Here is a 24605-nt window from a genome sequence, read left to right on the forward strand (position 1 = left end):
ACATAGTTTTATGTTTATAAGCGTTGACAAAGCCATTCCATTTTGATTATGACGACATCCATGTTTCTTTCACAGGACTAAAAGACGGCTGCTTTGTTTTGTTTAAAGCAAAAAAACAAGATCATACAGAAGTTGGGTACGCGGTGGGTGGTTTGGAATGGGAATTATGACATCGTGGGAAAGATAGGAGGAGGCGAAAGAAATACGTACCCTGCTGGATCAAGAACCTACACAGAAAGGTGGACTACGTTAGACTTCCATGCTAAGACTAAAGCCTCTTCAGGGCTTGGAGGAGGCATCAGCATTTAACAACCACGCCTTCGGTCTTTCTCTATTGTTTCCTGTGCATTACTCAAAGCTTCCAAGAGAAACAATACAATTAACAACCAGGGAACAGAAGTTATTAGACCAAGTTGCCCCAGGCCAAGGCTCTGACTCAAGCCTCCATAGCACTCAGATCTCTGTTCCTCTGCGCAGGCCCAACCCTGGCTAGCTGCCTGGAGCACTGGGCTTTATCCGCTGCCCAAAGTGTGGGCGAGCAATTTCGATAATTTCAACATTTGTCTCATCAAATCCCAGCCCGTTCTTTGCAGCCTGGGCAGCAGGAAGCTGTTAGAGATCTTCTTGTCCACCAGGGGGCGGCCTCTGTCCGCTTTGCCTGCTGGGAAAAGCCCCAACATCCGGGACTGCGCCGCGAGAAGTGGAGCACGCCGGCGCGGTTGGACCCTCCGCGGCCGCCGTAGCGGCTCGAGCACAGTAAATAGGAAGTGGATTTTTTTTTTTTTTTTATAGCGTTGAGTTGAAGGCGGGGTATTCCTGAGGGACGCTCTCATCTCCCATCGTTTACTGCGGTTCTCCGTCCTTCTCCACTTCCTCCTCCCGGCCTAGAGGAACTCTGCCGGGGGCTGCCGGCTCTGCGCGCCGAACCATGGCCGAATACTCGTATGTGAAGTCCACCAAACTCGTGCTCAAGGGAACCAAGGCCAAGAGGTGAGGCTGAGCTCGGGCGGCAGTCTCGGCTCCCAGCGCATCCCCTCCCGGGGTGACCACTCCGGTCATGGCATTTAGAGGCAGAGCTGCGTGGACAGCCTCCCCGACGCCCCCGAGATGAGGGTGCGTGACAGGGGAGCCCCCGAAACGGGGAGACCTGTGGCCCGTGAGCTCCATGCTTGGGATCCCCAAGGCTTGATTAGGACTTGGATGGGGGTGTGGGCTCGGATGCGGACCGCACCAGTGGCGAAGACTGATGGTTCGTTTGCTCCTTTATTGAAAACTCAGATATTTGTATGTTTCTTGTGTCTCGAGACGGTTAAAGAACTAGGAGAATTGGAAGAGACAGCCAGCACAGACCCTAACAGCCAAGTGAGGGCGTGCTAGTGGTGTTTTATAATTCGCTCTTTGGGGAAAGACACCTGCCCATTCGTATCTCCGTCTTCTTTTGGAAGATTTGGCCAAGTCGAGCGCTTCTTTGTGGGATCCCAGATGAAGCAGTTTCGGTGGCAGCAGTTGTTAGGGAGCGTCGTGCCTTCGAGAACTGCCTGAGTGTGGCATGTGACGAATTTATCCTGGCTGAACCTGCAGCTGCTTAAGTAGCTACAGGGAGAACAGAACCAGCTTCTGAAAGCTTTGTAGTTAACATGCAAAGAAGTTAAGGTAAACATTATTAAAAAACCAGTATAGCATTTCCATGTTCCAGAACTCGTTCTGTTTTTGAGACAGGGCTTCTCTGTGTTGCCCTGACTGCCCTGGAACTATCTGTAGAGCTGGCTGGCCTCGAACTCAGAGCTCTGCCTGCCTCCGCCTCCAGGGTGCTGGGATTAAAGGTGTGTGCCACCACCGTCTGGCTCAAATTTTGTTCTAAGTACTTTGGATAATCTGTTTCCCTAAGATCTCCCTTTGTGTTTTTCATTTATGGAGCTGAAATTAATATACCATAAACTTTTTAAAAAGTATTCAGCTAGTGGATTTTAGTATATTTAAAAGATCACCACTATCTAGTTGACGAGTATTTTTACCCCTCCAAAGTAAACCCCTTAGCCATTAAATAATCATACCCGCTGCTCCCACCCCCCGCCCCCGCCAGTTTCTGTCAACTGCTTTCAGTCTATGAGAATTTGCTTACTATGAATATTTATGTCAATGGATTATACAATATATAACTTTTTGTGTTTGTCTTTTTTTCACTTAGGTTGTTGTTGAGACAGGGTCTCGCTGTATAGCCCTGACTAGCCTGAAACTCACAGCAATCCACTGCCTCAGCTTCCCACATGCTGGGGTTGCAGGCATATGTCACTATACCTGGCTTATTTCCCTTAGTTCTGGGGAGCATCCATATTGTAGTGCCGTGTATTTCTTCTGTTTGGGGGCCGAATGATTTTTTTGTATGGTGTGAGCACATTTCGTTCTTTCTTCATTGATGAACATTTTACACTAGTGATAATGTTATTAATGTTCCTTTTTTTTTTTTCCTGGGCATAGTTGTTTTGTTTTTCTTGGAAATATATGAGAGTAGAGTTACCTATGTATTATTTATGGTAACTCAGTATTTAGCTTTTTGAGAAATATTTTTCAAAGAGGTTGTCTTAGTTGGGGGTGACAGAACATCCTGACCAAAGGCATGGTGGTGCAGAGGGTTCTTATCAGCTTCTGTCTTGTGATCCATCATCCAGGAAAGAGAGGGCAGGAACTCAGGGCAGGAATCTGGAGGCAGGAACCATTGTAGAGGCCGTGGAGAAATGCTTCTTACTCAGCCTGCTTTCTTACACATCTCTGGACCACCTGCCCACAATGCGTTAGGCCCACCTATGTCAATCATTAATCAAGGAAATGTCCCTACACCTGTGCCCACAGGCCAAATCTGGTGGGGGCGTTTGTTCAGTTGAGGTTCCCTCTGCCCAGATGACTCTAGCTTGTGGTAAGGTGACCAGTACACTAGCCAGCACAGAGACAGCACCATCTTTTCGTTCTTCAGCAATAGAAGAAGGGTAATAGTCACTCATAGTCCATGATGGTAACTCTAGGGACTGGGCTTCAGTATTATCTTCCTAAGTGGGGAAATTGATTGACAGATTAGGGGTTTTTGTTTATTAGTTGGTTGGTTGGTTGGTTTTTTTTTTTTTTTCCGCAGAGTAAAAGTGGCTGTATATTATTGTTTAAATGTAGCAACATGAACACAGGGCAAATCAACTTCTCAGTGTTTTAAATATCACATATATGTAAATTTTTTTAAAAAATCATTTTTCTATAAATCAGTATATAACTTGAATGGCTCTTCTGAGTGTTCATCTTGTAATTTTTAACACATATATCAGTATGCCCAAACTCATATATATATCCTTTCTTTCTCATAGTAAAAAGAAGAAGAGCAAAGATAAGAAGAGAAAACGAGAAGAAGATGAGGAGACCCAACTTGATATTGTGGGTGAGCCACTTCAGTTATTTACTGTGTGAAAAGTTGGCATCTGTTGTGGTTCAAGTCCCATTTGAAGTGTTGTCCTCATTAGCACTGATGGTGCTTGTCAGAGCCTTCACTTAGAAAGTTCACTAGATGTCACTGTTGTTCCTTTTTTTTAATTATTTTATTTAAAAGGTTTTTTTTTTTTTTTCCATTTTACATACCAACCACAATTTCGCCTCCTCCCGCTCTCCCAACACTTTCCCACAACACAATGCCCCATCCACTCCTGAAAGGGTAAAACCTCCCATGGGATTCATCAAAGACTGGCATATCAAATTGAGGCAGGACCAAGTCACTCCCTGCTGCATCAAGGCTAAGCAAGTTATCCCTCCTATCCCTCCATAAGGAATGGACTCCAAAAAAACCAGTTCATGCCCTAGGGATAAATCCTGGTCCCACTGCCAGTGGGCCCACAGAACTGTCACCCACATAAAGAGGACCTAATTCGGTCCAATGCAGGTTCCCCAGCTATCAGTCCAGAGTTCATGAGCTCCCACTAGCTCAGATCGGGTGTCTCTGGGTTTTCCATCATGAACCTGACCCCTTTGCTCATATGATCTCTTCTCCTGCTCTTCAACTGGACTCCAGGAGCTCAACTCAGTGCTTAGCTGTGGATCTCTGCATCTGCTTCCATCAGTTCCTGTATGAAGGTTCTCTGGTGACAATTGGAGTGGTCATCAATCTTTTTACAGGGGAGGCCAGTTCAGGCACCCTCTCCATTATTGCTAGGAGTCTTAGCTGGGGTCGTCCTTGTGGATTCCTGGAAATTTCCCTAGCACTAGGTTTCACCCTAACTCCATAACTGCCCCCTCTATCAAGAGTCTCTCTCAGTGTCTACAGCACTAGACAGCGTTAAGCTATAAGTGGTGAGTTGGGTCTCCACCACCACCAAAAAAAAAAAAAAAAAAACAAAACTGTGATTGACTTAGTGATGGGTGGCATTAGTGAGCCATGTTTATAGCACCTGTTGCTTTTTGACAGCTTGGCGCTGGAGTGATCCTGCAACCATAAAACATGTAAATATACCTCTGGCCTTTGAATGGAGGCAGCTTGAATTCCCAGGAAGAAAACACAAATATGCCATGGATAGCTTTTTAGGCAGTGGCAATCTCTAAACGTAGTGTATCATCTTCTCTACTTTGGCAGAGACTGAAAATTTTGAAGTCTGTTAAATTTATTATTTTTCTGAAATTCACTATTGAGATTCTGTGTTAAAATTATTTATTTACTATTAAGTGTAGGCTTGGGTGTGGCTCAGTGGTAAGATAGTTACCTAGCATGCCTGAAGGTTTACTATAGGTATTGGGAAGCATTCATGTGTGTAGCATTTGGTATTGGTCTCAGGCATCCTCTGAGGAAAAGGAGAGGCTGTTGGCTGAAAAGCGCCTCTCTCTGTGGGACTTATTTAAACATTGCCAATGGAAAGCATGTGGGATGGGGTGTGCAATCAGAGAAACTATTCTCTTAGTCTTTTAGTTTGATTTGATTTGGTTTTTGGTTTTCCATGTGGGTGTTTTTTTGTTTGTTTGTTTGTTTTGGTTTTCGAGACAGGGTTTCTCTGGTTTTGGAGCCTGTTCTGGAACTAGCTCTTGTAGACCAGGCCTCGAACTCACAGAGATCTGCCTGCCTCTGCCTCCCTAGTGCTGGGATTAAAGGTGTGTGCTACCACCAATCATATTCTTGTCTTTTTATGTCTCTGCAAATGTTAGAGACCTGGGCTGTGATGTTTGTCACAGGAGTCCACCCATACAAACAAACAACTTCAGGCAAAACTGGCAAAATATGAGTAAGGTTCAGGATTATGTCACTGTAAAGTGCTAAGGATTGAACAGGAGTTATGCATGGTGGTACAATTAGGAGTAGGTCAGTGAAGAATAAACCAGGTTTCTCTGTGATGATTCTTATGATCGTCAAATATGGGCTTTTATAGTATAAACAACAGAAAACCTTGAGCAACTCTAAAATAAAATGGTTAAACCTTGGTTTTTTTTTTTTTTTTATTTTGTAGGAATCTGGTGGACTGTATCCAACTTTGGGGAGATTTCAGGAACCATTGCCATTGAGATGGATAAAGGAGCCTATATCCATGCCCTGGACAATGGCCTTTTTACACTGGGAGCACCGCACAGAGAAGGTGTGTGATGGGGAGACCCTGCCAAGTAGACCCTTACAAAGTTTGTGCATAAGTCTGAGTCATGTTCCAAAGCAAGACTGCCGTCAACCTGAGCTCCTCCCATTCTCCCTTTCTCACTTCTGTTATTAAGAAACGTCTTTTTCCAGAATAAGTGTTGGAAACTTTCTGACTACTATCAGAAACCCTGTGGAAAAAAGAATAACATTAAAATCACACAAAACCCACAATTGTAAGTGGAAAGAAAAGAGAAAAAACTAATTGAATCAGAAGTGTGAAGTTTTTTTCTTCCTTCAGAACTGGTATGATTAACAGACATTTAGATGTTTTCTCCTTTTCCTTAGCCTACAAGGAAGCACCACAAGGAATGCAGTAATTGGAAAATAAAAGGGTGTCTGCCTTGGCCAGAATGGATGTTCCTTGAGTAAATAAAAGCAGTTAGAATTCACATACTGTTATTTATGTGTTGTGTTTTAAAACCTGAGAGTGTAGTGGAACTGGCTAAATAAGTCATGCCAAACTGTCCTTCAATTACATAAATTCTCTCTGTAACCATGCCTTGACAGTATAGATGGTGCATAATTACAGTATGTGCAGATATCATAATATCCTTACCTTTCATTTCAGGGGGGACTAGTTTTTAAAGCATAAAATATCTTTGTCTGTATTTATAGCAAAAGTTATATATTTACCATTTTTGTTTCCCTGTAGTTGATGAGGGCCCCAGTCCTCCAGAGCAGTTTACTGCTGTCAAACTGTCTGATTCCAGGTAAGCTTTAGTTGAATGTATTTAAAAGCCATAAAATTAAACTTCACTTAACCATGCATTGTGGTGCATGCCTTTCCTACCAGCACATAGAAGACAGAGTCGGGAGGACCAGGAGTTCAAGGCCATCTTGGCTGTATAATGTACACGGAACCCTTTTTCGGCCAGCCTGGTCTAGAAGAGCTAGTTCCAGGACAGGAACCAAAAAGCCACGTCGAAACCCTGTCTCAAAAATCAAAAAAAAAAAAAAAACCTACACTATTGGTGAATACAGTCAGCATAATTTTAATTGAAAGACAGTATTTTGAAAAGGAGATTATTTCCCTCTTTTTTTATTTTTTTTTTTTTTTAAAGACAGTGTCTCTCTATGGAGTCCTGGCTGTCCTGAAACTCACTCTGTAGACCTGGCTGGCCTCGAACTCAAAGAGATCCACCTGCTTCTGCCTCTCAAGTGCTGGGGTTAAAGATGTATACCACTACCACCTGGCTTGAAAAGGAGGTTTTTATGGTATTCAGAAAACATTCATAATCAGAATTGTTTTAGATTTCTGGTTTTGGGAATTTGGGGAATGTCTGCATGTATATTAAGAGCTTAAAAATGAAAATTAATAATGTCAAGTGACCAAGCTAAATAGATCAGAAAGAGCATGCTTCTCATGCTTTATTATTAACAATAAGCATGAAAGAAGACCTGCCAGTGATTCTGTGTTATATGGATTTGCAGTCAGAAGAGACATATTGGTCATGGTGGCAGACACCTGTCATCCCAACACTTGGGAGGCTCAGGATCAAGATTACAAGTTTAGGCCAGCTAGGGAATGTAGTCACACCCTATCTCAGAAAAAAGTCAAGAGATAGGAAGGCAAAAGCAAAGAATATTGCTGAAACTAAACAGTGTTCTATGATCACACAAAAAAATTGACCGTTTTTGTTCTTACAGTAAAAAAGTGCTAAGTGATGCTTTTGAGTAGCAGATAGAGAAATTGAGTATCAGTATTGGAGTAGTAATTACAGCAACTTAATAATATTTATTTATCATCAACCCCCAACTGATTATGAAGTCAATTCAGCATCCCCGGAAATTGATTGGCAAATAAAAATCAGAAACCAGAAAAAGTTTTCTAAAATCACATTTAAATAATGACTTTTATATTTCTTTGAAAGACTTAGGAGTAAAGCAAGGAACAAAATGTCAGTCAGTAAGTTTCCTTATGATTACAAACAAAAATCTTATGAGCAGTAGAGAGTGAGGAAGGTATTTGCAACAATCTCCACAGGCAGTGAGTGGTTAGCTGGTGGTATGTCTGCATAGCATTCACAGTGCTGACGGCATCAGTAGAAAGGGGTCACACACCAGCTAGTTTTAAAGTGGAAGAGGAAAATACAGCCATGCTGATGTCTTTCTTCCTAGTAACTATTGTGCAAATATTTTTTCCATATTGTGTATTTCAGCATTTTTAGTATATTGGTTATTTTTCTTACTTACTTACTGAGACCTGACAAGAAACAAGTTAAGGGAAAAATAGTCCGATTTTTAGTTTAAGAGGGTAAGGATGGTTTTGGCAGAGAATGTGTCACAGAGTCCAGGGAGGCAGGAGAGTGCGCATGTGTCCAGGACTCCATATTACCAGGTATCAGCACAGTGAGGGAGAGAGCCGGCCCGCTGCTGGCTTTCTTCTTTTCCTCACTTCATATATTCTAGAAACCCAGTTCATAAGATGGTACCACTCACATCAGGGTGTGTATTGCCTCCTCGGTTAAACCTCTCTGGTCCTACCCTCAAAGACACCCAGATCAATTTAACAATGAAAACATACTTCATTTTTCTTTTCTCCCTCTCTTCCTCCCTCCCTCTCTCTCTTTTTCTCTCTCTTTCATACAGGGTTTCACTATGTACTTCTGGCTGGCCTGGAACTTGTCATGTAGACCCAAGTGGCCTCTAACTCACAGATTCACCTGTCTTGCCTCCTGTGCACAAGGACTAAAAGCACATGCCACATACCGAGGATATACTTTTTCAAAAGTACATGATTAAAATAATTTTTTAGCTTGATGCATAGGTTAGAGCAGTGGTTCTCAACTTGGGGGTCGAACGACCCTTTCACAGACAGGGGTCACATCAGATATCCTGCATATCATATTATTTACATTACTATTCATAATAGTAGCTAAATTACAGTTATAAAGTAACAACGAAATAATCTCATGGTTGGGGTCACCACAACATGTGTTTAACTGTGTTAAAGGGTCACAGCATTAGGAACGTTAAGATCTGCTGGCTTAGAGCACAACCCGTCTCCTCAATAAAATCTCTCTTAAATTGAGGTGAGATTCGAAGTTGTAGCATTTTCGTGAAAGCAGGTTGACAAACTGTAAAGTTTTAACATCTGGTGGGAGTCAGCCTGGACTATTAAAAAAGACCCTATTTTACAATCATAAGTTGATAACCTTCAATCCAGGGCCTTCCTCTGTTGAAATAGGAGCGGCGGGGCTGCGTCCCCAGCACCCCAGCCACCTGCTAGCTCATGCCCGAAATAACAACACACAAATTGTATTCTTTTAAACACTGCTTGCCCATTATATCTAGCCTCTTCTCGGCTAACTCTCGCACCTGGACTAGCCCATTTCTAATAATGTGTGTAAGCACCCCAAGGTGCACTTACCAGGAAGATTCTAGCCTACGTCCATCCTGGGTCGGAGCTGCCTGGGAGAGCAGAGCCTGGCCTCTGCTCCAGAGAGCAGAGCTGTCGAGTCTACCCGGGAGAGCTGAGCATGGCGTCTCTGCTCCAGAGAGCAGAGCTATCTCGCGTCTGTCTGAGGAGTCTTACCTCACTTCCTCTTCCTCCTGTTTACTCCTCACACCTATGTTTTAACCTATCAGGGCAAGCAGTTTCTTTATTTAATTAACCAATGAAATCAACAGATTGATATATGACACTCCCACATCATTCCTCTTCTAAAGACAGATCAGCAGTTTTATATATGTAACAGAGAAATCAGTAAGACTGTAATAGCATAAAAGGTGCTTTTTATACATCTGTATAATGCATTTGGAAAACAATTGCTGTATAATAATTATATTAGAAAACAAAATATAAGAGTATAGATAGAGAATATAGTGTCCACTATAAAAGTGTCTGGATTTATTAATGTATATGCATATATATACACACAGATACATAATATACTCTTTATTTTATACTTACATTCTTACCCTCAGTTTTTAACTTTATCTTTTTTATTAAACCGAAGGATTGCACTGAAATCTGGCTATGGAAAATATCTTGGTATAAATTCAGATGGACTTGTTGTTGGGCGGTCGGATGCAATTGGGCCAAGAGAGCAATGGGAACCAGTATTTCAAGATGTAAGTACTATTACCTAGACGGACACCCTGCCAGTTTAAGAGAACATCATTATTAGGAAAAGCACACTCTTAAAATTAACAAAACAATCTACAAGGGTAGATTGTAATAGTATTATACATTAAATTGAAAAAAATTATAACCCTATAACGATATCAAAACAGTGCAACGAAAAGGAGTCCCTTCCCCATTCTGGTTTCCAGCCACCATTGAGGCCTTGTTGTCTTATTTCAGTGGTGGGGTTTTAGAAAAGAAGCAAATCCCAGGGTGTTCCGGGAACATCAGTTTCACATAATTTGGTTCAGAACCTTTAGAGACTGACAAGAGGCAATAGAGGAAGCTAATATATTGTGACTGTTTGTGTACGAAATAGTAAATCATGGCATGCTTCATTGAAATTAATACTCTTTGTAGAGCTCTAAGTTTCAGTTCATGAGAAAAAATCAGTATAAACAAGTTTGATTAAAGATACGTGAATTTTAGTAAATATCAGTTGTAATATATCAAAAACTATAAAGAAACCTAGAACAGGCCAGAAGAGAGAAGTTCAGTAGCTGCTCAGTTCAGCAACAGTGGTGTGTACATTCAGCACAGCGTGCAGCAGGGCCGGAGAGGTGGCTCCTTGGCAGGAGCGTGTGTGGCATCCTGAGGACCCGAGTTGAGATTGCAGCAGCCTGGCCTGTCTACTCTCCTTGGCCACCCTAACAGCATTGGGTATAGTTGGTTACATCTCATGGCGTGGCCTGAAATCAAATCCGATACTGGTTGCTTACTGCTCCCACAAGCTTTGTGCCACTATTGCACCAGTGTATCCTGCAGGCAGATCACCATTGTAGATAAAAGGGTTTGTAGCTGGGTTGGCGTTTACCTTTCTCCTTTAATAGCTTCCAGACTACCTTCCAGTACCATGAACACTGATCCACAGGAGATAAGGCTCTTAAATAGGTACCAGCTCAACTCCCCCGTGTTCATTGAGTTATGTGGGTGTTGTCTTCAGTAATAAAGGTCTTGCTATTGTTTTTTCAAGAGCAATCAGTAACCGTGTTGCTAGCCTGAGTTGTCTTAAAGTTCCCATAGGACCCAGTGACCAACAACTTGATTAGATGTATGTTGCAAGGAGGGCCCTATTGTTCGTCCTGGCTACCCGGCTAGCTTAGCCCTGAAATAACCATACAAAAACTGTATTCATTAAATCACCACTTGGCCCATTAGCTCTAGCTTATTATTGGCTAACTCTTACATTTTAATTTAACCCATTTCTATTAATCTGTATATCGCCACATGGCAGTGGCATACTGGACAAAGATTTAGCATGTCTTACTCTGTTGGCTGCTCCAGGGCAGCTTCCTCTGACTCTGCCTTCCTTCTCCCAGAATTCAGTTCCTTCTTCGCTGCCTTCCTAAGTTCTTACCTATCACAGGTCCAAGGCAGTTTCTTTATTCATTAACCAAGAAAAGCAGCACACAAACAGAAGGACCTCTTATACCATTTTCCCTTTTTTGTTTAAACAAAAAGGAAGGCTGTAGCTTCAACATAGGAAAACTACATATTACAAAACAGGTGTCAAGCAAGAACTACAGTTACAATATTTATATGTACTTTATCTTTTATTATAATTAAGGAAAACCATAACTATAAATTCTTTAACTCCATCAAAGACTCCAGAAGGATATAATATTACCCAAGTAAACAGGAAGTGAATAGTAATCAACTTCCAAAACTCTGGAATTGACAGAGACATCTCGCTGGCTGGACAGTCACCTATAGTTCTTCTGTATCATTGGGGCATCTATTTTCAGTCTACAGGCCCATAGTATCCCGCAGACTTTTCCATGAAGCAGGAATTTCAAAGACAGTTTAGTCACTTTCTTCTGTATCCTGCAGAATGTCTCACAGATTCTTTCATGAAGCAGGAACCCTGAAGGATTATCTCACCTTTAGGCAAGTTCAACAGTCAATTTCTCTGTGGGTCCTGCATGTCTAGTTAAGCAGTCCAGGCAAAAACAGTTTCTTGCTCAAATGGCTAACCAGCTCCCTAAGGAGCCTCTTCGATGCCCACCTTCCTCTTAAAGTAACTGGTGCTGCCAGGGGCAGAAGTGTCTCACTGTCATGAAAAGTCTTAAGTTCTTAAACATTTTAAATGTAAGTAGTGTTTCTTTTGTGAACTTCGGTGTCTTCGTGTTTGGTGCATAGATATTTAAATTGCATTATCTTCTTGGTGGATTTTTCCTCTCATGCAGTATCCTTCCCTGTCTCTTCTGTTTAGTTTTGTTTTGAAGTCTGTTTTGTCCAATATTAAAATGACTAGACCCTTCTGGCTTTTAGAGACTCCATTGAAAACATGATGTTATTCTAATATGTCTGCTTATATGTTATTTGGTCTTTTCCCCTTGCAGTTTTTAATAGTCTTTCTTTGTTCTGTACATTTAGTGTTTTCATTATTATGTGACATGAGGAATTTATTTTCTGATCACTTCATTTGGTGTTTTGTATGCATTCTCTACCTCGATAGGCACTTGGGGAAATTTACTCGTATGATTTTATTGAAAATATTTTCTGTGCCTTTGACCTAGGTTTCTTTTCCTTCCTCTGTCCCTATTAGTTGTAGATTGGTCTGTTCATAGAGTCCCAGAGTACCTGAAGTTTTGTATGTGGATTTTTTTTCTTTTAGAGTTAACATTTTCTTTGACCAAGGTGTGCATTTCTTCTACCCTGTCTTCAGCGCCTGAGACCCACTCCTCCATCTCTTGTACTCTGTTGGGGAGGCTTGCCTCCGAGGATTCTGTTCGAGTTCCAGTTCTCTCTCAGTTTGGATTTTCTATATTCTGTTTCCACTTTCTTGTTTTTATTTCCTTCCACTACTTGATGTTTTCATGTATTTCTTTAGTGGATATATCCATTTCCTCTTTTAGGACCTCTAACATATTCATAAAGACTATTTTGAAGTCGCTGTCTTATCTTTCAGCGATACTGCATTTCTAGGGGCCCTTGGAGGTAAGGTTGCTGAGCTCTGCTGCAGACATTCTGTCCTGGCTGTTGGTGTGTGTTTACTTGGGTGTCTGGTCATCTCTTTGGGTTTGGGATGATTGTATTTCTAGATGTTAATATCTGGTCTTGTCTTTGTTGGGTGAGTGTTCAGTTAGTCCCTAGGTTTCTGTTGCCCTCTCTGGTTCTTAGCAGAGTATGGTGGCTGTGGGTTTCCTGGTAGGGAATGCTTCTCAGATCATGCCAAGTGTGGCCAATTGGAGCTCCAGGTGGACTGTATTTCTAGCTATTGGGAGCAATACTTGGAAGTGAGGATGGAAGTGAGGGGTTAAGGGCTCCCACAGGAGGAAGGAAAGCAATGTGCTGCCTGGATGTGCACCTATCCCCTGGGAATAGGACAGTGAGGAAGGAAAGGCCACAACAGTTGTTCTGCCCCAGAGCTGAGGATGAGACTGGGGGATTGGATTTGGAGGAGAAAAGAGAGAATAAAGTCTGAAGGTTACCTACTTGCTTCCTTGGTAGATGTGGGTTTCCGAGGGGATGGCTGTGGGAGTTGGAGCTGAGACAAAGAACAATAGTAATTATTTATCATGTATTTTGCACTCTGGCATTTTCTGCGCTATTCTCCTTCTGTCTAGTTTGGATGGTCTTTATCGCTTTTTTCCAGGACTGGTTAATAACAGTTCTACCAGGGCCTGTGAGGTTGCTCAGCACTGACAGCCTGATTATCAGAACCCACATGAAGGTGGAAGGAGAGCACTGACTCAACAAAGCTGTCCTCTGACCTCTGCGCACACACTATGACACATGTACACACATGCAAACATCGTACATGCACAATAACTAACTTAAAAATACAATAAAAATTATACTAATAGGAAGACCAGTATATCATAGGTCAAGATGACAGACTACAAGACCATTTATTTCACTTTACTCTTAGGAAGACACTTTCCATTCTTATAATTCAAACAAAAGACTTAAAAGCCCTGAGACAGCAGGTTAAACTGCAGAAGCAGTTACCCACAGCACAAGTGGATTCTGTAGAGGGTGTGGCTGCATACAGGGGAGTCCTGCCGCCTTGACTAAGACACCAAACAGAATCCATGGGATTCATGCTGTTTTAACTGGGTGTTTCAGGGTTATTCTGTAATTATTGTATTTGTGAATTGTTCTCCTGATATTCAAAGTTTTCTACAAGAATCGTCCAAATAAAAATTATAGTTAAAATTTACAATTATTAGGAGAACTTAACTATAATTCACATTCAGATCCACAAGAAAATTAGTTTTTGAGGTTTTATTTAATAGACATCAGTATAATCATAAACATTTGATCCCTAAAAGTATGTCATTCTACATAGAATTCCCTCTAAGCCAAAGGCTTTTAATTATGGAGAAAAAGAAATTGCACTTGGAATACCAGTATTTCAATAAATTCTTGTATATTATTCATAAGTTTTATTTTCCTTAAAGATAAATTTTAACTTAACTATTGAGTTGTATCTTCAGAGATAGGAATTAAAGAAATTAATTTTATTAATTAATTAATGTCCTGATAGAAGAAAGTAAAAGGTAATGCAGGGTTTAGTGTGATAATATTTAACTATCAAGATTTGGGGTGATTTTGGTTTCCCTTCTGTAATGCTTTTGTATTTTGCAGGATTTCTCTAAATTCTTTTTGATTTTATAATTGGGGAGAAATTTTTAAATTAGGTAAATGACTTATGATTTCTATAAGTATTCATAGCTTGTTTTCTTATTTTTTTGTTTTATTTAGGGGAAAATGGCTTTATTGGCCTCAAATAGCTGCTTTATTAGATGTAATGAGGCAGGTGATATAGAAGCAAAGAATAAAACGGCAGGAGAAGAAGAAATGATAAAGGTAAGCACCTCCTCCAGGCTGTAGTGATGAAGCATGGACAGCCCCGACTGTCTCTTTCCATGTGCTCTAACTATCACATGTCCAGGGGTGCCGTGTTTGTGCCATGCAGGTGAGAAACCAATGGTCAGAGCTTCTCTGCAGCTCTCCTGATACTTAATGTTTAAGATAGATAATATGTTCTCATAGCATGGAAGGTTTCAAAGTGAAAGCTTACAAAGCCTTGTGTCTCCCACCTGCACTGCTTACCTATTCCCATCCTGCCCTGTCCCTACCTTTCCTCCGTCGTTTGCTTCATTTGGTTTTACTGTTGTTGCTTGCTGTACTGTCTTATATAAACACCTTCCCTGTTTTCTGTTGTATCCTAAAGATTCCTGTCCCTGTAAATCTGTATCAAATGTCTTGCCCTCCTCACCTTCATAGTGTTATGTTTTAGGGCTCTTCCTTACTTTATTCAAGTAGTCTCTTATAAATTGAAATGTAGATTGTCTCCTGGCTTTTGTCCTCAAACAACATGACTATATGTCATCATCAATAAACTTCCAGGATCATCAGGTAGCTAAATGGAATCTGATGAAACCTTGTTTAAACTTATATGTGATTCCAGCTGATTCTGTAAGTGATACATGTGTACGAAGCACATCATATATCTTGAGCTTGTCTTTTCCTAAATCTTATTGCTAAGTTCATTGTTTTCTTTGCTTGAGTAAGAAATCACTTAGAGTGCTTTTGCCTAGCAAGTGAGGAGAGGAAGATATATGTGTAACCTATTGGGTTCTCATCAATATCTAGATTAGATCTTGTGCTGAAAGGGAAACCAAGAAAAAAGATGACATCCCAGAAGAAGACAAAGGAAATGTGAAGCAGTGTGAAATCAACTATGTGTATGTATTCTCCCTTCAGACTCCAATCTGACAGTAGAGTTTCTCAGGACCCCTGATAGCAAAGTACCTGAAGGACAGAAGAGCCAGTAATGGGAACTCAAGGACAGAGCAAAGAGCTGAGTGCTTCAAGCTAAAGACACCTGGGTTAGTCAGCTCTCCTTTCCTCTAATAGAGTTACTGTCACGCCACCCAGGGGCCATTCATGTTCCAGAAATGAGGGCTACAACCAGCCAACATCCTTAGACGGAAGCTGTGCAGGGCTGGCCAAGTGACAGCCCCTTTGATAGAGCATAAGAAATAACCTTTGTAATAGAAAAACTTTCAATTTTTAAAGAAATATAATTAGGTTTGTTAAACAAATGAGTGGGGAAAACTTTTAATAGTATTTGGAATTTGGTAAGGGAACACAATAAAAGTTTGAGGTTTGTTTTTTCAATGAGAGATCTTCTTCACAGAAAGAAATTTCAGAGCTTCCAAGACCACAAACTCAAAATAAGCAAAGAAGATAGTAAAATTCTTAAAAAGGCTCGGAAAGATGGGTTTTTGCATGAGACTCTTCTGGACAGGTAATTGCATGTTTGCATAATTTCAGCAGTTTTCAAAGGTAGTATGTTCTTACATTGCTGTCGTTTTAGGATTTCTGTCTTCTCTAATTTATATGGTAATATTACCTAAAGACATAAGACTGGGGAAAGTGTGCTAAAAACAAATTTCTAAATTATAGCCAGAATGTAAATTCTTAAATTCTTTTTAGCTTTTCAGGTTCATCTCAAACTGTTTCATAAAGTCACTGAACCACCAGGTCATTTCCATATTGTAGTGATTACCGTGCAGCCTCCAGGCTGTCTCCAGGTGTGGCCGTTACTGTGCTTGCCTCTCATAAGTTTGCTTCCCATCGTCTTCCCTCAAGATTGGGAACAGAGCTAGAACGTTGCTTGAGTAATACCAAGATTCTGTGTTCTTTTTGTATAGTAGAGGTTCCTAAAGCTGAGATTCAATGTATGAGTTTGTATCCAGACTAAAAGTTTAGTAAGGGAAATTGAACCTGTTTTAGTAAGGTTAGATTCAGCAGTGTGCAAGATATTTATAACACATTATTGATATTTGTTCCAGTTTATTTTCATTTAAATAAGTAACAGCCTACACTTACTACCTGGAAAAACAGGCAGGGAAGTTAACTGCGGGCTTAGAGCAGTCTATCAATAGAGTGCCAAACTGAAAAGGAATCTGATAATCTCCTGTCAGTCATAAAGCCTCCTGTTGTAAATCACTCTTAAGCCTTCCCACTATCTGATAAAATAATACTTAATTGCATACTTCGTGTTAAATGGTTGGTAAAGGTGAACTCAGTTAATGGGAGAAATTTTTATTGTTGTTGAAAAATATGTGTGTGGTTTTAAGAAGTCAAAAGGACATAAAATATAATCAGACTGTGAACTCTAAAATAGAGTAAGCTGTTTGTTTAGCAACTTTAAAACCAGTTTAAAAAAAAAATGCACCATCGTTGCCCAATAGAAGCTGAGGGCAGGCTTAAGCTCATGAATGACTGCTGTGTCCCTTGTGACCTGAAAAAGCCCTTAAGCCACCTCTGTTGACTATTACAAAATAAGTTTCATAAGACTAGAGAAAGTTGAAAGGTAAAGCCTTAATGAAATCTTTTAATATGACTGTTTAATACAGTTTCCAGGCTTGAGTTTTCTAGTTGGTAGCAATTGACTCTATATGGTATGTTTTACATTCATTGTTCTTTGTGTCTTAAACAGGAGAGCCAAATTGAAAGCTGACCGATACTGCAAGTGACAGAGACGTTTTTATGTTGCTTTGATTTTTTTGTTGGGGGGGGGAGGTATTTGTTTGTTTTTATCCTGAATAAAAATATTCAGTGTAACTCTGCTTTTACAGATTTCTTGAGTACTTTCAAAATTACAGCTTAATTTATTATCTTGTTTGACCAAGACTGATCAAGTTTAATCTACATCCTTCATGGAATTTACTTTTCAGGTAAGAGTAACCACTTAAAGGACTGCAGAGCTTCTTCACTGAATTCTCTGGCGTGTTACTTGAGAAAATACATTCCCCCGCTGCACTGGGCTCTTGCTGTTTGTTGCTCTGCTGCTTCTCTTTATTGGGTCCAAGCTTGATCTGTTCATTTAGAGGATTAGAGTGTAAGTAAAGCCTTGGTACTCCTCTCTGTCTTTCTTTCTTGTTTCTTTGTTTGTGGTTTTTTCTTCTATCTTCCTTGTTCGTTTGATTGATGGATTGCTTGCTTTGTAGTCTAGTAACATAATAGTCCTGTTGTGCAGGACATTTCAGGGCCAGCCTGGGTTGCGTGACACCCTGTCTCAAAAAAGGGACAAAAAAAAGTGTTTTAGGCAGGTCCTCTAGAGGACTAGAATGGGGTTGGAGTTGGGGGGAGGAGGAGCTTTAAAATACTGATAGCCATATCCCACCTGAGACACTAAGAACCCAGTCTGACTCAGTTCTTGAGACTAGGTTCGTCAGTAGTTCCAGGGGTCTGGTTAGAATGGTTAGAATAGCTCTCTCACTGTGGGGGCCATGACCCACACTTACTAATTTCATGAGCTGAGATCTGGCACCAGAAGCGCAGGAACTTCCCATAGTGCCTGTGGTCCTGCTCCACAATGAAGGCTTGGAAATGATGGTAGTGAAGGAACCAGCAGTGTGAGTCAACTCAGCACAAGAGGGAAAGACGGACAAGAGGAGACCGCGACAGTCAGAGTGGGCCTTCCCATGTCTGGGATATCAGGGCAAGTCTTTGGGTGAGGCTCTCCACTCAGCTGATTATAATTTGTGGCAAGTTGACATTAAAATCAACCACAATTGAAAAGAAAACTTTGCTAACCTGCCAAACCCTGCCTACTTTGGGGTTTTATGTTTCATGCCTCTCCAAATCTAGTCTTAGTGTTCACTACCTAGTGTCTGCTTTACGTAGGCACTCTCGCGGTAGACTCGGCCCACCTTATTCCTGCTGCAGCAGCTGAGCATTGCCACACACGCTTCTCCGGTGTCTGAACTTCGGGAACCTATTCTTACTCTCAGTCCAGGCTGTGGGGTTTTGTAAGGGACACACATATTTCAGTGTCTCAGCAGGACGAGGGCGCTTCCACACAGCAGCAGTCTGCCACAGCCAGAAATTGTCTAAGCTAAAATGCCAACGCTCCAAGGCTGTAAAACCTGCAAACTCGCATGATCATCTGGGCTTTTTCCCCTCCCAATACCACAGAGTAATAGCACAAAGTTAGTGAATAAAATGGCAGCCCATCTGTAGTCTTCAGTATAGATTCCCAGGAACCATCCTTAGATGCAAGGCTTGACAAATACAGCATTAGACCCGAAGTTTGCTTTTAAGGAAAACTCCAAGTAAATCTGAAGCAAGTGATAGAAAAAACATTGGGAGGTGGGGCTGAAGTCACTAAAAGATGGAGAGGTATGTTGAAGGATTGGCAGAATTAATACTATTCAAAAAAGATGGCTGTGTTACCCATTGTAAGCTAGAGATTCAGTGCAATCCCCATAAAAATCCCAGTGATGTTTTTTACAAAATTAGAAAGCAACAATTACAGATTTGTATGAAAGCATAAAAGACTGAATAATGGAGTCCTTAGCAGTATCTTAAAACCCAGTCTCATGGTAACAAGAACAATATGATACAGGTGAAGTAAAAGACACCACCAACAGGAAAGGAAAGTACTCAGGGTACATTGACAACGTTGTCAAAAACACATTGGACAAAATACTACCTCTAATAAACCATTCTGGGAAAACTGGATTTCCACATACACATCATTTGTCTTGCATTAAGGTAAAAATGAATTGAAGATCACAATGGAAGACCTGAAACCAGCCACGGGGGGAAGCAAAGGATTTTACGAAAAGGATGCCAGTACCACAGAAACAATCCCAAGAATTGATAAACGATAATTGATAATCACATAAAATGTAAAATTTCTACACAGCAGAGGAGCATTCACCAGTGAAGAGAAACCCTACTGAATGAGGGGAAATAACAGAATAGCTCCTTACACATCAGAGAGGATGAATACCCAGAGTGATGATTCTCAAAAATTACATAAGTCATGTATTCAGTAAATGGAATGATGATCCAAGGAGCCAGTTCTCTGAAGAAGACATACAAATGGCCAATGAGTACTTGGAAAACACTCAACATCATGAGCTAATAGGAAATACAAATTACAGCTGCTTTGAGATTTCACCTCACCCAGTAAAATTTATCATTAAGAAAGCATGCTGCAGAAGAGGTGAGGAAAGAGGAACCCTTCTCCACTGATGACGAGAATACAGACTGATGCAACTACCTTAAAAAAATATATGGAGGGGCTGGAGAGGGACCAGCACTTGTTGCCCTTGCAGAGGACCTGGGTTTGGTTTCCAACAGACACGGTTTGGCTAACGACAGTCTGTAACTCCAGTTTCAGATCTAACACCTGTCCTCTGGTTATTGTACACATCTGCGTACAGATAGACATGCAGGTGAAACACCCATACACATAAAAAACCATGCCGGGTATGTGGCATACACCTTTAATGGCCAGCAAGTGCAGAGGCTGATGGATCTCTGAGTTCAATGCCAGCCTGGTTTACATAGTACATTCTAGGACAGCCAAGACTACAGAGAGAAACCGTGTTTCAAAAAGCAATAATAGTAATAATAAACCTTTTTAAAAATCAGTATGGAGGTTCCTCAAAAAAAAAAAAAGAAACAGGAAATAGAGCTACTGTATGACTTAGCCACTTGAGCATATACACCGGCAACTAGGCAACATGCCACAGAGATATCTTCCCACCCATGCTCATTGCTTCACTGCTCACAATAGCCAGGAAACTGAGACAGCTTATGAACTCATCTACAGATCAGTAGATAAATGTAGTGCAAAAACACTATGGAATTTTAAACAGCCATACAGGAAAGTGCAGTCACGACATTTGCAAGAAATTGGATCTTACTGGAAATCATTAGGTTTCTAAGTAAACCAGACTCGCACAAATACATGCTGTATCATTCTGAATTTCATTTAGAATGACGTGTGTGTGTACTTTGAGGGGGTGTGTCATGGAGATGGGAGGAAGAGCCCAGAAGGGAATTAATTAATTAATGGAACATTTGTAATAGGAAAGCAGTAAAAGGAGACGAATAGGGTGAGGAAGAACAAAGCGTGCTGCGCGTGAAAATGCCATGATGGAGCTCATCCCTGTGCTAACCGAAAAACTAAAAAGCACTCCCATCAAAAGACAGACCCTAGATTGCAAACACTTGCTTTGTACCCAAGACTATGCCTGCCAACTGATTTTCCTGGGACAACATTCCCTCCATCTGCATTTCTGTACAAAGTCTAGTCCCGGGTCTTTGGTGGCCTCATATTCTCCAATTTCCTTCCCTTATTACAATAAGCAGACCTAATTACAGGTCCTGGGAAGATAAAAGTATATTGTGTTATGGAGTAAATGTACCAGTGAAGGCGGACACTAAGTGTAGATAACAAATCTGCCCAGTTATCTACATCAGTGCTGCGGGAACATCAGTCTGGGTGAGTGGCAGAGGTTAAATCAAGCGTCACAGAGCACTGACTTATGAGTGCCCGAGGCCCGGATTCAGCCCGTACCTGGTGGTATGGAATAAAGGCATGTAATTGTTTCCTCTTTACATCTCACATCTCAGGTTGCTGTGAGGAATCCTGTTTGAAGTATTCATTACAGGAATCCCTGACTACAATAGTGCCCTGATGGAACAGTCTGGTAGCCTTATCAAAAATAAGATTATACAAGATAACAACACTGGCCTGAGAAAAAGGGCCCACATTTTTTCAGAATAGATCTTATCTAATCGTATAGAAGTTCATTGAGGTGTATAGACTGATTATTCTTAGAGTGTTATGTGAAGGGCCAGGCCTGCTTATTTGTGTTTTTGTCCCGCCCAGTACTCCACAACTGTTTAGCCCCCAAAGAAAATCACACATAGGTCTCCATAAATTATAAGCTGATTGGCCCATTAGCTCTAGCCTCTCACTGGCTAACTCGCACATCTTGATTAACCCATTTTTCTGATCTATGTTAGCCATGTGGCTCAGTACCTTTTTTTCGGTGGGGCAGATCACATCCTGCTGCTTCAGTGGTCTGGGCAGGACTGCGAGGAATAAACTTCCTCCTTTCCAGAATTCTCCTGTTCTCATTACCTCACTTCTATTTCCTGTCTGGTTTTCCTGCCTATACTTCCTAACTGGCCAATCAGCGTTTATTTGAAACATGATTGACAGAATACAGGCAATTCTCCCACACCATTAGAGGAAATATCTTCTTAATATAAAATATTTCTTTTATTGAAATAAAATATTGAAAATAATACTTTATGTACTCTGAATATTTACAACTAATAAATATCACATATTACTTGCCAATTATACCTGTAATTCCAAGATTTGAGAGGTGGAACAAGAGGATCAGAAATTCATTCTGGATTACATGATGCTCTTATCTCAAAAAAAAAAAAAACGAACAAAAAGTAACTTACCAGGATTGCTTTTATTTTTAACCTTTGAGAGTTTTTTGGACACGATCTCAAGTTGCTCAGGCTGGCCTCAAATTTGCTATGTGGTTGAAGCTGGTCTTCAACACCTTATCTTCCTGCTTCAACTTCCCAAGTACTGGATTGTAGGTGTATTGTTCCATGCCTGGCTTACAGCATCTTATTAAAACCACAGTAATGTGGAAACTGAAGTCACTAAAACTGAAGATGTGAACTAGTAAGGAGGAAAAAAATTAGGGTTCAGGTTGGTGTGGGGTGCTGTTGAAGATCATTGCAGAGATGCTGTGGTGACAGGTCTGGATGGCATCCATCCTGATAAATGGGGACGGTAAGGGTGACGGGGTCTGGATGGCATCCATCCTGATAGATGGGGACAGCAGGGGTGACAGGGTCTGGATGGCATCCATCCTGATAGGGACAGTAAGGGTGACGGGTCTGGATGTCATCCATCCTGATAGGGACAGTAGGGGTGATGGGTCTGGATGACATATTTCCTTGCAACACTCAGAATGTTGTGGGATATTTGTACACTGTATGAAGGGATATTGCTGTGATTGGTGTAATAAAAAGCTGAATGGCCAATAGCTAGCCAGGAGGCATAGGTGGAACTGCAGGGTAGAGAGAGAACTCTGGGAAGAAGAAATCTTGAGACACCAGGAGACACCAAGCAAGCAGGATGTACAGGAGGAGAGGTAATATCCCTGAGCCATGTGGCAGAATGTAGGTCATTATAAATGGGTTAATTTAAGTCATTAGAGCAAGTGGGACAAGCTAAGGTTAAGCTTTCATAATTAACAAGTCTCCGTGTCATTTTTTGTGAGCTGGAAGCCCTAAGAAAAGTCGGTCGACACTCCAGACACAACATAACATGCTTGGACAATGGTCTAGCCCGTGGAAAGTCCCAGATTTGTTGTCAAGGTGAATGTGGCCGTTAGGGGTGGAAGACTAAGTGATTAGGCAGGCACAAGATGACGTTGGGACAGGGTGCTACTACCTTAGTCATTTCAAGAGGAGTTAAAGCAAAAATAATTAAATTCATTATTACTCATCAATTAAATTATGGGATAGAAGTGTGCTGGGGATTGGGGGAAAGCCACGGAGATGATGAGCAGAAGATCAACCAGACCCACGTAATGAGTTCCGGGCCAGCTGTTACACGGCAAAACCCCATCTCAAAATCCCAAGAAGAGAAAAGAAATTATAAATACAGTCTAGGCAGAGAGAAGACAATCCCAGAAGTCAGGTCAGAGATGGGGGAGAGGGAGGAGAAAGACAGATAAAGATCCTAAAGCTAAGCAAAATTGATTATATATAAAAGAATAACAATGCTTTATTTATAGGAGGATTTCGGCACTTAAATGCTGCATGATAAAATAATCTGGTAAAGTGCTTGCTTTGTAAGATATGGATTTCCCAGAACCCTCATGAGAAAGAACAGTTAGGCACGATGGGGTGGAGTCATAACTCCAGAGCTAGGGAGGAGGAGACAGGCAGATAGATCCCTGGGGCTCTCTGACCAACCACCCTAGCCTACTTGTTGGGTACCAGGCCAATGTGAGACCCTACTTCAAAATGGCATTTGAAGAACGACACTCAAGGTTGCTCCATGGTTTCTACATGTGTGTACACACACATATGTAAGTGCACCAGCAAGCACACATGCATCTCCACACGCAAACAATAATGATGTGAGGGACAGAAAACAATGATTTACCTAAAGAATTGAAAAAAAAACTACTGCCAAACATTTTGGACAGTATCACTCACTTGAAACTAGGCAAAGATATAAGGAAACCACAGACCAATATCCCTAATGAACACAGATACAAAAATCATCAAAATCTATCAAACCAAATTTTAACAATGAGCTAAAAGAAGTGCACATAATAATCAAGTAGGATTTATGCAGGAGATGGAGGAATGCAACATGGAAACCAACTAATGCATAGCTATATCAAAAATTAGTTAACTGAATAAAGATTGCATCATAATCCAATGTATTTTAAAAGGCATTTGACCAGCACCTTTTCGTGATGGATGCTGAGCAAACAGAAGCTCCCTGGGCAGCAGGCCGTGTCTGGAAAGCCCGACTGCTAACAGCATACTCGAAAACCCAGAAAACATTTACCACTTTTATTCAGCAAAGCGCTAGCTTTTCCTGAAACAATGAAAAAAAAATCAAACAAGAGTTACCCGAGTCAGGAAGGAAGAAGTAAAAATGGAAAGGGAGGTGTCACCGCCACAGCCATCGCTGCTGATACATCTATAGTTGTTGCAGCAAAAGGGGAATGCCACCGCTTTCCCTTCCTCCTTCAGTTGAGAGAACAGTTCCCACACCACAGCTGCCTGAGGAGCGAGAGCAGGAGGATCCACTTCAGAGATGGGACTTGGTGGTCCTTGAGGAGTTCACACGGACATCACTGACCTCAGTAAACCCCTCAACCATAATTACCCAGCACCCAACGGCACTTACAGCCGCATAGACTTTTGTAAGGTAGTCAATCTGTTCTTATTTTAATATCTTTATTCAACAAGGTTGTAATGATGTCCATCAATTCTGTGCAGTTAGAGAAG

General features: G+C 41.2%; 1 protein-coding gene across 2 annotated transcripts; it reads left to right on the top strand.

Moving 5' to 3' along the window:
• The first annotated feature begins 768 nt into the window (after positions 1 to 768).
• Positions 769 to 17376, top strand: Frg1 (FSHD region gene 1). Of its 2 annotated transcripts, none has more exons than XM_050147256.1 (9): positions 769 to 990; positions 3351 to 3421; positions 5466 to 5591; positions 6300 to 6357; positions 9607 to 9721; positions 14484 to 14588; positions 15378 to 15469; positions 15925 to 16035; positions 17233 to 17376. In XM_050147256.1, the coding sequence occupies exons 1-9, from the start codon at positions 929 to 931 to the stop codon at positions 17267 to 17269; spliced, it is 777 nt and encodes a 258-aa protein (XP_050003213.1). In that variant the 5' UTR covers positions 769 to 928; the 3' UTR covers positions 17270 to 17376. The 2 variants fall into 2 exon arrangements, with proteins under 2 accessions (XP_050003213.1, XP_050003214.1); XM_050147257.1 differs by lacking the exon at positions 17233 to 17376 and adding an exon at positions 16224 to 17226.
• Positions 17377 to 24605: the final 7229 nt, after the last annotated feature.

This window comes from Alexandromys fortis, unplaced genomic scaffold (genome assembly GCF_014885135.2).
Source record: "Alexandromys fortis isolate MF-2015 unplaced genomic scaffold, M_Fortis_MF-2015_v1.1 scaffold_32, whole genome shotgun sequence".
NCBI classification, from domain to species: Eukaryota; Metazoa; Chordata; class Mammalia; order Rodentia; family Cricetidae; genus Alexandromys; species Alexandromys fortis.

What these genes read in the sequence shown, in the direction of transcription:
- Frg1 (XM_050147256.1), top strand. Translation starts at nt 929, where the DNA reads ATGGCCGAATACTCGTATGTGAAGTCCACCAAACTCGTGCTCAAGGGA. An exon ending in GACCCAACTTGATATTGTGG is followed by an intron (nt 3,422 to 5,465) that starts GTGAGCCACTTC and finishes TTTATTTTGTAG; the next exon opens with GAATCTGGTGGACTGTATCC. An exon ending in GAGAAGAAGAAATGATAAAG is followed by an intron (nt 14,589 to 15,377) that starts GTAAGCACCTCC and finishes ATCAATATCTAG; the next exon opens with ATTAGATCTTGTGCTGAAAG.